Source organism: Thermobia domestica, chromosome 15 (assembly GCF_964235325.1).
Source record: "Thermobia domestica chromosome 15, izTheDome1.hap1.1, whole genome shotgun sequence".
Classification (NCBI taxonomy): domain Eukaryota; kingdom Metazoa; phylum Arthropoda; class Insecta; order Zygentoma; family Lepismatidae; genus Thermobia; species Thermobia domestica.
Window position 1 is genome coordinate 190,797,818 of NC_137468.1, and position 12,502 is coordinate 190,810,319.

Sequence of the window (12,502 nt, forward strand, 5' to 3'; positions counted from 1 at the left end):
AATCATCAGTCTTCCTTAGCCTAAAGGGCATAATCGTGGGACGTTAAATTTTAAGATTTCATTCAGTCATTCATAGAAGAAATAGAAGTGTGGCGGCCCTTGATTTGTTAAAAACACAATGTATTCGCTTCTTTTTATTTTCAGTTCCTTTTTCCATAGACTCGTTAAATTAGGTGCTGATCCTTTTTATGTAAGCTTTCCCGTCTTGACTTTGTTTTCATCGAGGAAATTGTTGGTAGACAGCGATGCGCCAACTTAATACAGTGGTGGGAGAAGCTCAATACATTAATGTATTTTTGAATTATGTTTTTGTTATTATATTTCATAAAATTGCGGATTCCAGGCGGGAGCTCATGTGGTTCGGATTCCTCGTTAATCAGTAGGTCCACGTCTCGTATATCCTCGCTGCTGAACGAGACGTTAAACTCAACTCAACTCAAAATTGCGGATAAGTATAATAGTATTGAATAGTGAAATAAAATAATAGGTAATGAAATTTCTTTCAACAGGTAAACATTTAGCGTCGATGAATATTTCTCCAATTGATACGAGGACAAAATTTGGCGAGGGAAGATTCCATGCTTACAGTATACAGCGATTATTTTCGGATGAAGTTTCTTTGTTAAGTAGCTACGTTAAGCGAAGCATTTATCCGGTAAAACTGGTAAGTTGAGCTGTCTTTTCTTTCCTTTCTTTAATCATAAGCTATGTGTCATTCTGAGAAAAACGAAGGTACGGGGGGAGTCCAAAAATAAGTTTTCCCAGGCGACTGTAGACAGAGGTGGAGATCCAAGACCAAAAATAGCATGTGACAGTCAAGATCAGACGAATCTTTATTTTTCATATAAGTACCACGTACATTAAGACATTTGTCTTACCGGTCTATAAGCTTCAAAAACCCTTTTAGGAAATATACAGGGCTCTGCATACAGAAGAAGCGTCGAGCAGTTTCTGTAACGTCAGCATTGCTTCCAAAGCGCCTGAAGCCGAGAGTCTTCTTCTTCAAAGCCGGGAACAGATGGAAGTCACTTGTTGCGAGATCAGGACTGTATGGTGGATGGGCAATTCGCTTCCACCCAGGAGTTGCGATATGGTTATACGAGAGGGGAAATTTATTTTTGGACTCATTCTCGTAGAACAGTGAATAAAAAAAAAAAAAGATAAAGAAAAGGAGGGAAAGGACACGATGTACTAAATAACTTCATATGCCGTAATTATTAATGTATTTGTTAGATGAATGTAGTTAAGTAATTCGAGAATACTTAATATAATTTTTGTAGACAGAATTTAAATAATCAGTATAGTTTTATGTTTAATCTGAAAACGTGAAGTTTATTTGTCTTAAGAAGGAGTGTAGTGCACGTGTCAATGAAGACGTTAGTATTAATTTCTATATATGTTTTAGGTCCATTTGTATCAGAAAATAAATGAACTGTATAATAGGTAAGTGAAGTTTCGCATCTGAATACAGCGCCTGTAACAAGCTGTGTCAAATAAAATCCTAAACTTTTTCTCTCCGCCAAAGATACTTTCAAATAACAATGGCTGTGAAGATATCAAAATTATTATTATTATTATTTTTTTTTTAACTGCAACAGTAAGTATCTGTCTTCGCTGGATCTTAATTCAGAATTTGGGTAAAGAGAGGGAAAAGCAATGTCCTTATTTCATTGCCCGGGTATTTATTCCCTGCTATTATGTAGCCCGCATAACCAATATGTAATACTGGTTGTATGCGTTCAAGGCGTTTTTGCCACAAAAAACATAAATTTTGACTCCGCATCAATCACCCTGTCACCCCATCCAAGCCGAATGCCAAGTAAACTTGTGAGCAACATCGTGTCGGTGGGTTAACGGCTTCGTACACAATTAGATCTGGTGAAGCTGTATCTGTCAACGAAATTTGGTGGCTCTTAAGTAATTTTATGTGCGGAAAGGTGATGACAGATCTACACACTTACACACACATTATAATGAAAGATAAATGAAATACAATAAGAAGTATATCTGGCACATTATTATTAACTTACTAATAAAATTGACTTTATGATACCTATATGTTTATCCTGTGAAAATTTTTCAACACTCTCCTGTCTCTGCATCGATCACAATGTACGGAGTAAAATCTAAATAAGAATTGGGATAGTATTATGAACAGTTTTACTCAAAAATTTAGGTTCCTTTGAAATGTATCACATCTTGCTGTTCCGAACAAAGGCGCGGGACATGGCGACTCATTGGTAGAGTGCTTACCTGTAGTACAGGGGTCTCTGTTTCGATCCTCGGCCAAGTAAACTTGTGAGCAACATCGTGTCGGTGGGTTTACTCGGGGTACTCTCGTTTCCCCCTACATTCTCATTCCACCAATTCCATCATCATTCACTTGCCTTAATCATCCGTCTCCCTTAGCCTAAAAGACATAATCGTGGGACGTTAAACTTATATATTTTATTTCTTTTTCAAATGTTCAAAGTTGTTCTGTTAGGAGGTGGGGACATGTGAAATACAACATTTACTGCATTTATTACATTGTGTGACTGCTTAATGGTTAATAAATCTTCATCGTTGTTCGCTTTTTCAGTAATATTTGATAATTTTACGTGTTACAGCTTTTGACAAATTAAGTTATTTGAGTGCTATCTAAACAGTGATTATTCCTTACTTTCTTATGAAGAAGTTGTAATTTTCATACGTTTAATTTTTTTTATTAGTAGTGTGTGTTTTGGGCGTTGAAAATTTTGTCAGGATAAATATATAAACTAAAAAAGATAAGTTTTTTTGTTAACACAAGTGAAGTTAAAACGTAGTAAAAATAACTAATATGAATACTTTAAATGAAATCTTCTGTATTAGTAATAATGAAAACCATCTTGTTTGTGATCGGATGACGGCGAATTGTTGAACCGATTAATGTGAATTTTTGAACGTAGTTAATACCTACCTCGAAGTGAGATTTTATTGTATCATTTTCATCAAAATGCATATAGTACTGGGGTTAGGGGAAGTTCAGAATTTTATGCTGTAACAATGGATTCATTATCGCATCAAAACATTTAATATATTTGAATAAAAAATTTTCTTGTAGGCCGTATATCTGGAGAACTTCATATAGTGTAGCCAAACCCAAACTATCATTTAACTCAGTATGATGTGCTTATTCCGTAGAAAATACGAAAAATCGATTTAGGAGAACTTCAAAAATTTTCTGGTCCTTGATCCAATTGGATCAAAATATCCAATATATTTTAACAAAAATTTTCTTGTAGACCTTATATTTGGAGAACTACATATAGTTATGTCAAACACAGACTATCAGTTAACTCAGTATGATGTGCTTGTTCCGTAGAAAATACGACAACTCGATTTAGGGGCCGTTTAAAAATTTTGTGGCCCCTGATCTTAAAACAAATTATTGGCCAAGATTGCAATCTTTTGATCCATTTTTGGTTTTTCTAATTTTCTTGGTTATTACATTTAAATATTAGTTTCTCATTGTTACACACCGTCAAATATTTTCCATTGTTATACATGATGAAATATTTTTCATTATTTCTAACATGGACGTTCAATGTAAACCATATAATGACATTGAGGAAACATATGAACTTCGGAAGGAAAAGCAGGCATATTGTGTCCAATGACGGAGTTACAGCATCAGAGCACGAGGAAATCAGACGGAAGCGGTTAGACAGCAAGGGAAACGTGAGAGATATTTAGCACTTGGGATGGGCTGGGTTTTCATCATTCCATTTATATCGAAATACCTGTCTTATAGGAAGGGGAGGGGAGAAAGGAGATTGATACAGTTTTCAAGTATATGTTACACATCTAGTTCCCCCAGATGTTCAGCTGAATGCTTTACAATCCACAGATATGCTGCACAGGGTAAAATGACAATAAATGTCTAGTTACTAATAGATACTATGGGATGCATGTAAATAAAGTAATAAAGAACGGCCATTTCACCTATCGATCCTTCATTCATTCGTCCATCCAACCAACAAAGAAAAGCCTGCTGAGCTTACTGAAAACTATCATTCTCTTATCATTTGTGCAAGTTTAGTCCAAATTTCAAAGCTATAACAGGAAAAACTTTAATTTCGTAGATCGTATGGTGCAACGAATTTACACATTTGCTGATTCCTACGTGCCGAAAATGTTAACTTTTTGATTAACAAATTTTAAACTTATAGTTTCTATAAGATTCTACAGCCCAAGGGAATTTCGTTTTTTTTTTTTTTTTTTTCGTACCTCAGTTACCTTCAGCAAAGCACAAATGTTAACGTTTTACAACTATTGACAGCATAACTTACCCAAAGGATAATAATAAGGGTAGTTTACTGGAAGGTGAATATATATATACGAGCGTCAGTTATCCGCTTTGCTGGGTTAGGAAAAATTAGTAATATATTCCGTTAGTCAGTCACTTCTTACCATTACTGAAGCGCTTTGATAGATTATGTTTTTTGTCTTGTCGGTCACTTTCGATCATTTGTGTATATCTCACTCTTCACCCTTTCCATAGTTGTGGGGCTGAATTTCGACTTAAACAGCATCGGAAGTATCATTGTTCGTCTTAGCGAGCCCGAAAACTATGGATTCGACACTAATATCGGTCATTTTCGATCAATTTTAATATAACTCCCCCCCAACCCGTAAGTTGCATCGCCAAATTGAAATTAAAAAAACTATCTCTGGCGCGAACCTCATCTATGTTGAAAATTTGATCGAGATCGGTTGGGTGGTTAAATCACAAACGTTTTTATGTATTTTTATATATACATAACATATACGTATATCCTTTCCTTCCCACTTAAGTTACACCGTCAAAGTGAAACGATAAAAACCATTCCAGCCCCGAACCTTATCAATGTAGCAAATTTGATGGCGATCAATCAGTTCATTCAAGAAGTATGAAGCCACATAGTCACCTTAATTTATATATATATATATATATATATATATATATATATATATATATATACAAAAGGGTCGTTCAAAGTTGACCAGGACTTCCATTTCTTCAGAGGAAACAGATAGCACAAGAACCATCAAACTATGTCAGCTTTTCAAAGTATTCTCCGTGCGCGTCGAGGCACCGTTTCCATCGTTGTGGCAGCTCCCTGGTTCCTTTGGCGTAGAAAGAACTTGGTTGTTGTCATAGCCACTGGAGGACATCGTTCCGCAGTGCTGCATCTGTCGTGAATTTCTTCCTTCGGGGTGCAAACAAATGATAATCACTTGAGGCTAAATCTGGACTGTAGGGGGATAGGGCAAAACTTCCCAGCGCATTTCAGCCAGAGTTGTTTTCACATTGGCCGTGTGAGGGCAGGCATTGTCGTGGAGAAGAATAACATTTCCAGACAAAATCCCGGGTCTTTTCTTGCGAATGGACTTTCGTACAGCACCGGTCAACAATGTGGAGTAGTACTGGGCATTAATTGTCCAGAAAATCCACATGAATAACATCCTTCATGTCCCAGAAGACACTTGCCATGATCTTTCCAGCGGACGGCTGTGATTTGCTTTTTTTGGGCGGCCGGAAACCTTTATGCTGCCACTCCATGCTGCTTCTTTTGGCCTCTGGGGTTGAATTGTGCAATCATGTTTCATTACACGTGATGATGGATTGCAACAATTCATCACTTTCGACTCGAAACTGTTCACAGACCGTCATGCGTGTCCACTTCCGATCAAATGTCAGCTGGCAGCGAACACACCTTGCACAGTTTTGCGGAAGCGTAAGTGGTCGTGAATGATTGTCTCAACACTTCCGACACTGATATTCACCTCGGCAGCAATATTCCACACTGTTACTCGCCGGTTCTCAAGAATCATTTGCTCAACACGTGCGATATTCACTGGTGTGACTGCAGTCGGGCGAATGTGTCCATGCGCTTCATTTTTCACCAGTTCCCGTCCTTCGCGAAACTCTTCACACAATTCGTACACTCTCGTCCGTGACATCGTTTGTTCATCATACTGTGCTTGTAATCTTCTGAAAATGTCACCTGGTTTAACTTTCTCCTTCACAAGAAATTTGATTACACACCGCTACTGTACAGCCACAGACACACTGCTTGCCGCCATGTTCGCTGCAACTGTTGCGCCAAGTACGTCATACCGGGCGCTAGTTACTCGAGAAGAAAAAAAGACGTCGTCCTGACGTGTGTCGTGTCACCAAAGAACACATATTGGTGAATATTTGTAGAGGGTGTATAAACTTGGAGCGTTTGTGGTTCTTTTCATATATCATTCATGTGTGTACGAGTAATACTTTTGAAAATATAGCCTTTATGTATGAAAATATAGTCAAAACGAATGAATTATTTATGTTAACCTTATATATATATATATATATATATATATATATATATATATATATATATATATATATATATATATATATATATATATATATATATATATATATATAAAATATGAACTGCTGAGGCGATGAAATTTATATTTCGTAAATAAATCTTTTATTAACAACCATGCAATATGACATGTCAGTTTTTCATGAAAAAAAAAAAAAAAAATCCGAAAGGTAGTTCTGTTCCAAGTTTTCCGAGAGCGCTTAGTATAATTGTGTCGATATTTCATAAATAAATGCTCTAGTAATAACTTGCATAGCTTGATTTAATTTAACAGAGGAGAGCGAGAAATGTCATTTAAACCGCACCGAAGTTTAGTGCAATGATCTGTACATTTTATTTACTTTTACAAAGACACGGGACTGTATGCGTTAGTAACATTCATTTGTCGCTATCAGTATGGTTTTCATTTCCTCGTTAGTTTTGCTTTATTTGTTATAACTATGTCTGAATATCAATTCATTCACTTTTTCTGCATTATTTTTATTCATTGCAATATTTCCGAAGTTGTGTAAGAACGGTTTCTAGTTATCTTATCTACGGGAACTTCCGATCAGATTTCCTTAAATGTAATCAGCAAGGAATTTACTTCTTCTTTTCTTTCTTCTTTCGTTAATCACTGACCTTATACCATCTTTTATCAAATCTATAACGTCCACATCGTTAAATCCTTATTGTCACAGCGTGGAAGGACCATGGAAGGGTGATCACCTCTGGGTTGAGAAGACCGTGGTTCGGTCCCAGGCGAGTGAGTTTATCGTGTTCGTGGTTTTTTTTCGGGTTGTCCTGTTCTCTCCCCCATTCTCATTCCACCAGTATTTGTATAATCATTCACGTACATTAATCACCCGTCCCGCGGAACGTAAAACGTGAGCTTTCATTTCCTTTTCCTTACCGCCACACCGTCACTGATTTACTAGGCCAGTCTAGGATGGAGGAGGCGTATTTTCACATCGTCAGTTTAGCGAATCTAGTTAAAACAAAGAACATTGGCAAGCGGTATCTGGTTCGATTCCCAGTTGGGACACGCGCTCGAAGAAGTTTCAGGCCAGCCATCTTGAGACAGGTTTTCCTCATTCACACCAGGCAAATGCCAGGATAGTACCTAACATATAGGTCCTTTATGCCATTTCTGTCCTTTCCCTATCCTTTCTTCCTTTCTTTTCCTCGGATAGTATGATGGCTGAGGGACGTCATCCCTCATATGTGACGGGCTAACATTGCCATATATGCCGAAAGCCCTGAAATCTAAATTCTAATCCTAAAGAATATTGGCAACAAGAATCAAAACGTTTTATCAAATGGATTCAGTAGAATAATCAATACACAGCGGACGTTAGGCAAAATTACTGTTCTTTAATGTTAAATATATGAAAAAAAAAAATAATAAGTAGGAAAAATGTGCCACGTGTACATAACGTGAAGGAGTTTGGTGTGTATTGCGTTATATTTCCTAATTAATATTGAAACCGGAAGTTGTACTAGATTATTGCTTCCTTTTTAGTAGAGATATTAGATTGGAGATGGAATATATGCTTAATTGATTGCGGAAACCCGCTTCTTGGTATCTGTTACCATTTTTACTCTATAGCGATCAACGCTTAAAGCAAAATGGTTGTTTGTTGGCACTTCCGGTTTGGAAAGAAATTTAATCTTTTAGTGTTACGTGCGATGGATATATCCTGTAGACTGAGGGAATCTGTGATAAGACTAAATGAATTGACGGAACGAAGGAGGTGGAATAAAAAGGGGAGAACCCCAGAGAAAATCCACGATGGTGTTTGTTCACCAGAAGGCCTGTTTAGCACTAGCTGAGATCGAATTGCATACAAAGCTCAACTTTTAATGATAAAACTTTCACTTTTTTTAAAAAATTAAACTTTTAATTGGACACCTGCGTCATTCCAGACACTCCAACACACCTATGTTTTCTTTTCTGCTCTATCTCCACAAATCATGGATATTTAATTCACTATCGCAATTCATCAGTTTTTCTCTACCTCTCTTCTCTTCGTATGCATCCCGCGTTTTTCCAATTTTTTAATGCTTCTTCCCTTTCCAATCCTTCCACACTTTTCCAGTCTATTTTCTGTCCTGTTTCTCTCACATGCTTGTATACTGCGGTATTATCCCTCTTCAATCTAACATCGTCCTTGTGTTTAATCTTTTCTTCTAACTTCTTCCTTATTTCTCCTGTATAACTCATTTCGCATTCTTTGCACCTAATTGTATATACTAGCTCGTCCTCACTTTGTTTAATCTCCGTTTTTCTTGTCTTTTCAACAAGTCTAATATTTTCCTACTCTTTCGTGTATGTTCTCCTTTCTTCAATAGCCTCTTCAGGACTTACTTCTGCTTTTCTTGTGTGCTTTCTATTCCCAATCATCTTTTTTCTTCTTTTCCTTTCTCCTTTCTTGCTCTCCTTCTTTAACTTTGCTTTACTGTATCAATTCTGCACTAATGAATTATGGAAATTCTCTGTTTTCCTCTCTTTTCTCTTCTTCACTGTCTTATCATTTTCATCCTCTTTTCCATATTTCTAATAAAATTACTTTTAGTTCCCTCATCTACATCGCTCCTTCTGTGACAATACACAGCCCCTGAGCATTCTTAATTAAGGCAAAATAGTTCGAAAGCTAGAATGAATGCCATTCATATAAAATGTTACAAACGGAGTTTTCGAAAGCGCTTGAACACGTCTTAACACATTTTAATTAGGAGTTCATATACCTAATTTTATTTCCCTAACTCTTGAGATGCTCGTGAGTTACTCTATTTTTGCATAAATTTCGAATCCTTATCCACCCAAGGATAGCATTTTAAAAGTTCTAAATAGTGCACGGTCTCTTCCCCGCAGTTACCTAGAAGTATACCAATGGGAAGTATAGCCATCCCTGCAGTTACCTGGAAGTATACCAATGGAAGTATAACCATCCCCGCAGTTACCTAGAAATTTATCAGTGGGAAGTATAGCCTTCCCGCAGTTACTCAAAAGTATACAAATGGAAAGTATATCCTTCCCCGCAGTTACCTAGAAGTATACAAATGAGAAGTATAGCTTTCTACGCAGTTATCTAGAAGTATACCAATAGAAAGTACAGCCTTCCCCGCAGTTACTTAGAAGTATAACAATGAGAATGAGAAATTGAGTTGATTTTGAGCTTAACGTCCCTTTCAGCAACGAGGCGATATGAGACAGGACCTAGTGATTAACGTGGAATCCGAAGCATATGAGCTCCCATCGGGAATCGAAGCCGGATCTCCCACGCCAAAGGGGCGTACGCTAACCGCTTAGCCACGAAGGAGCTCGAACAATGGGAAGTATAGCTTTCCTCGCAGTTACCTAGAAGTGTACCAATGGGAAGTATAACCTTCCCCGCAGTTACCTACAAGTATAACAATGGGAAGTATAACCAATGATGTGGATTTATGTAAGGGCAAACATACAAATAAATATTTAGTTTTATGCATAACTTATTACTTGATTAGTTGTACAAAAAACGTTTTTTTCGCATTTTGATATCAATGTGATTAAAATAAATACCACTTGGTACATCTTGTGTAAATGCCAGTTGACACTAAAAAGAATCTTAATTGTTATTTTAGGGCGTTGAATGTTGCAGTGATATGTCCATCACATTTCATGGCACTGAGGCAAGTAAAATCTATACCTATTATTATTTGCTTTATCATGTCAAAAGTTTCAATGTGGTTGGTGGACTGGGAAACCATCCTCCCAGTTCTGTTCGAGAAGGAGAGATGTGGAAGAAATTCCTTGTGGAGGAAGGATTGTTCCGAAATGCTTCAGATATTGGCCAGATAAGCGCTGATCAGTTTTTCGAAATATGGAAGAAGAGGATTTCCCCGATGTCACTATATGAAAATTTAAGAGGCAACACAACTAGTAGTAAGGTGACTAGTATGTCTGATGTGCTGGAAAGCCTGCTGAATTCCGTCCATGTTAATACGTCTGTTAATGAAATATAATTCCCTAAGGGTTAGGATAATTATTTAGATCAAAAAGAACGAAAATTCTTTTGAGTTGAAATTAAGCTTACTTGTGGGTTATAAATTGGAACAGAACAAATACTGACTTAAGAACTCCGAAAAGTCATTTCTACAGAAGATATGGAAGTTTGTTATTGGGTCCCATTCTATGTCAAGGTAACTCAAGTTTGAGTGTTTTTCACCTCCTCAGAATCTAAATTTGACTCCTCAATTGCTCTCTTACCATAGTGTTCACAAAGGTCTACAGGATGTTCGGAAACAAAAGCCAAAAATAAATAAATAAGATTTGGGACATCAATTCTCACACGAAAACATGAAAAAAAAATATAGCACAACATGGGTGCACACATGCGTCATTTTAGAGCCATAGTCCGCCGAAAATTGATCAGAACGGTACAAAAAGGGTTATAACTTAAGAATGAAAAAGAGCATAGTGCTATTTTGTCCCTAGATCTCATTAATGTATGGAATATGTAGGGACGGCCAATTCCGGAATTTTTATTTTCCGGAATGTGAAACCGGAAAAATCCGGATTTCGGGAAAATTCCGGAATTCGGAAAAACTTCAGAATGTTTTCGAAATCCGGAAAGTGAAATTTCCGATTCTGGAAAATTTTGGCCATTCCTAGAATGTGTATCAATTCCTGATTATCACTTTTCATTTCTAAAAGACCTTATACATTTCCTTTTATATTTGCACGCTAATCTTGTCAGCTCCTGGTTCATATCGACTGTGCGTTAATGGAGCTTAGGCTCGAAATAAACACTATGTTCTTCCACCCGATCTTGATCCGACATTTTGTTCTCAAGTTATAACCCTATATTTTATGGTTTCGACCCAATTTTAGGCGGGTAATAGCTCCGAAGTGACTTATTTATGCACCCGTGTCAGCATATTCATACTTTGGTGAGATGATTCGTTACCCAAAGTTTTTTGGACGTCTCGATTTCTGCCTAGTTCCGTGTGTTGTAACTTTCCGAGACCCTGTATGTTACTCTCTTTTCGAGTGAAGGTATTTTTCTCCGGGTTTCTTTCCAAAAACTCGTAGCATATATTTTCTGTATGCGTGTTTGGCACTAGTACTTTCATCCATACATTGTAACAGGCAAAATATTTTCAATTTGTATTATTTCGTTCGTTAGAATCCAATTATTCTTTGACTAGTAGTCAAGGTTAAAATGTGTATGAAGGAAACAAAAGAAAAAGACTGAATTATAATTATAAAAACATCTCGAAAAAATGTTAGCTTTCAGTATGAGTTCACTGGTGGAATGTTGCCAGGTCAGTTTGACTTTTTTTTTTTCATTCATTGGCAGATAATATGTAATATACAAAGTCCGCCAGAAAAATATATACACTGTTTAAGAAAAAAAGTATATATCATATTTCTTAATTACATTTAATTATTGTTCATTCTTAATTACACGTGTTACAAACCTTCAAATAAGCATATGTTTACATTAGATATTCGAAATGTTGGCCATTGCTTGGGACGCTCGAGAAACTTTGCCAGAAGATTACAGAGACATGTGCATTGGTCTCCATTGATACATTGACCGCTGTAGCTGTAGAGACTGCTCGTCGTGCCATGCGCTTCAAACTTGTCAACAATGCAGTTGATTGTTAGGCGGGTTGGTGGTTCAGTACCAAACTCCCCTCTCCACTGACGCTGTACTTCGATGGCATTCCCAAACCTCACAAAACATTTCAAAACGTACTTACATGTGCTGCTCGAACGTCAAGCGTGCACCTGCCATTTTCTTATATCACTAACCGTACTGACAGTACCGACATCTGTTGAGCGAAAAACCGTACTATAACAATTTTAACTGAAACAACTGACAATGACGACATCTGTTGGGCTAAAAACCATTCTACAACATACTTAAACAGGATAACAGGATACCTACTCACCTAGAAAACCTAGAATTAGCCTGGAATTTGTTTTTGCACCTGGAAAACGTAGAAGCAGCCTGGAATGTAACAACAGATCTGTTTTTTTTTTCTCAATCTTACGTTTTTCACTGCATATAATAGAAAAATCCTCACTTTTCTTAAAGGTTTATGTTTTGTGAGTATGTTGATAGTGACCACGGGGATACCTGAGCTGAGTTCTG

At 36.9% G+C, this 12,502-nt stretch overlaps 1 protein-coding gene across 2 annotated transcripts in view; it reads left to right on the top strand.

Annotated features, from left to right (window-relative positions):
* LOC145671419 (glycoprotein-N-acetylgalactosamine 3-beta-galactosyltransferase 1-like) overlaps positions 1 to 11,614 on the top strand; it is a 31,127-nt gene extending 19,513 nt beyond the window's left edge. For both annotated transcript variants that reach the window (XM_081740592.1, XM_081740591.1), the window contains exons 3-4: positions 510 to 664; positions 9,984 to 11,614. In XM_081740592.1, the coding sequence (XP_081596718.1) occupies positions 510 to 664; positions 9,984 to 10,364 (536 nt within the window). In that variant the 3' untranslated portion in view covers positions 10,365 to 11,614. The remainder of the gene's footprint in view (positions 1 to 509; positions 665 to 9,983) is intronic.
* Positions 11,615 to 12,502: the final 888 nt, after the last annotated feature.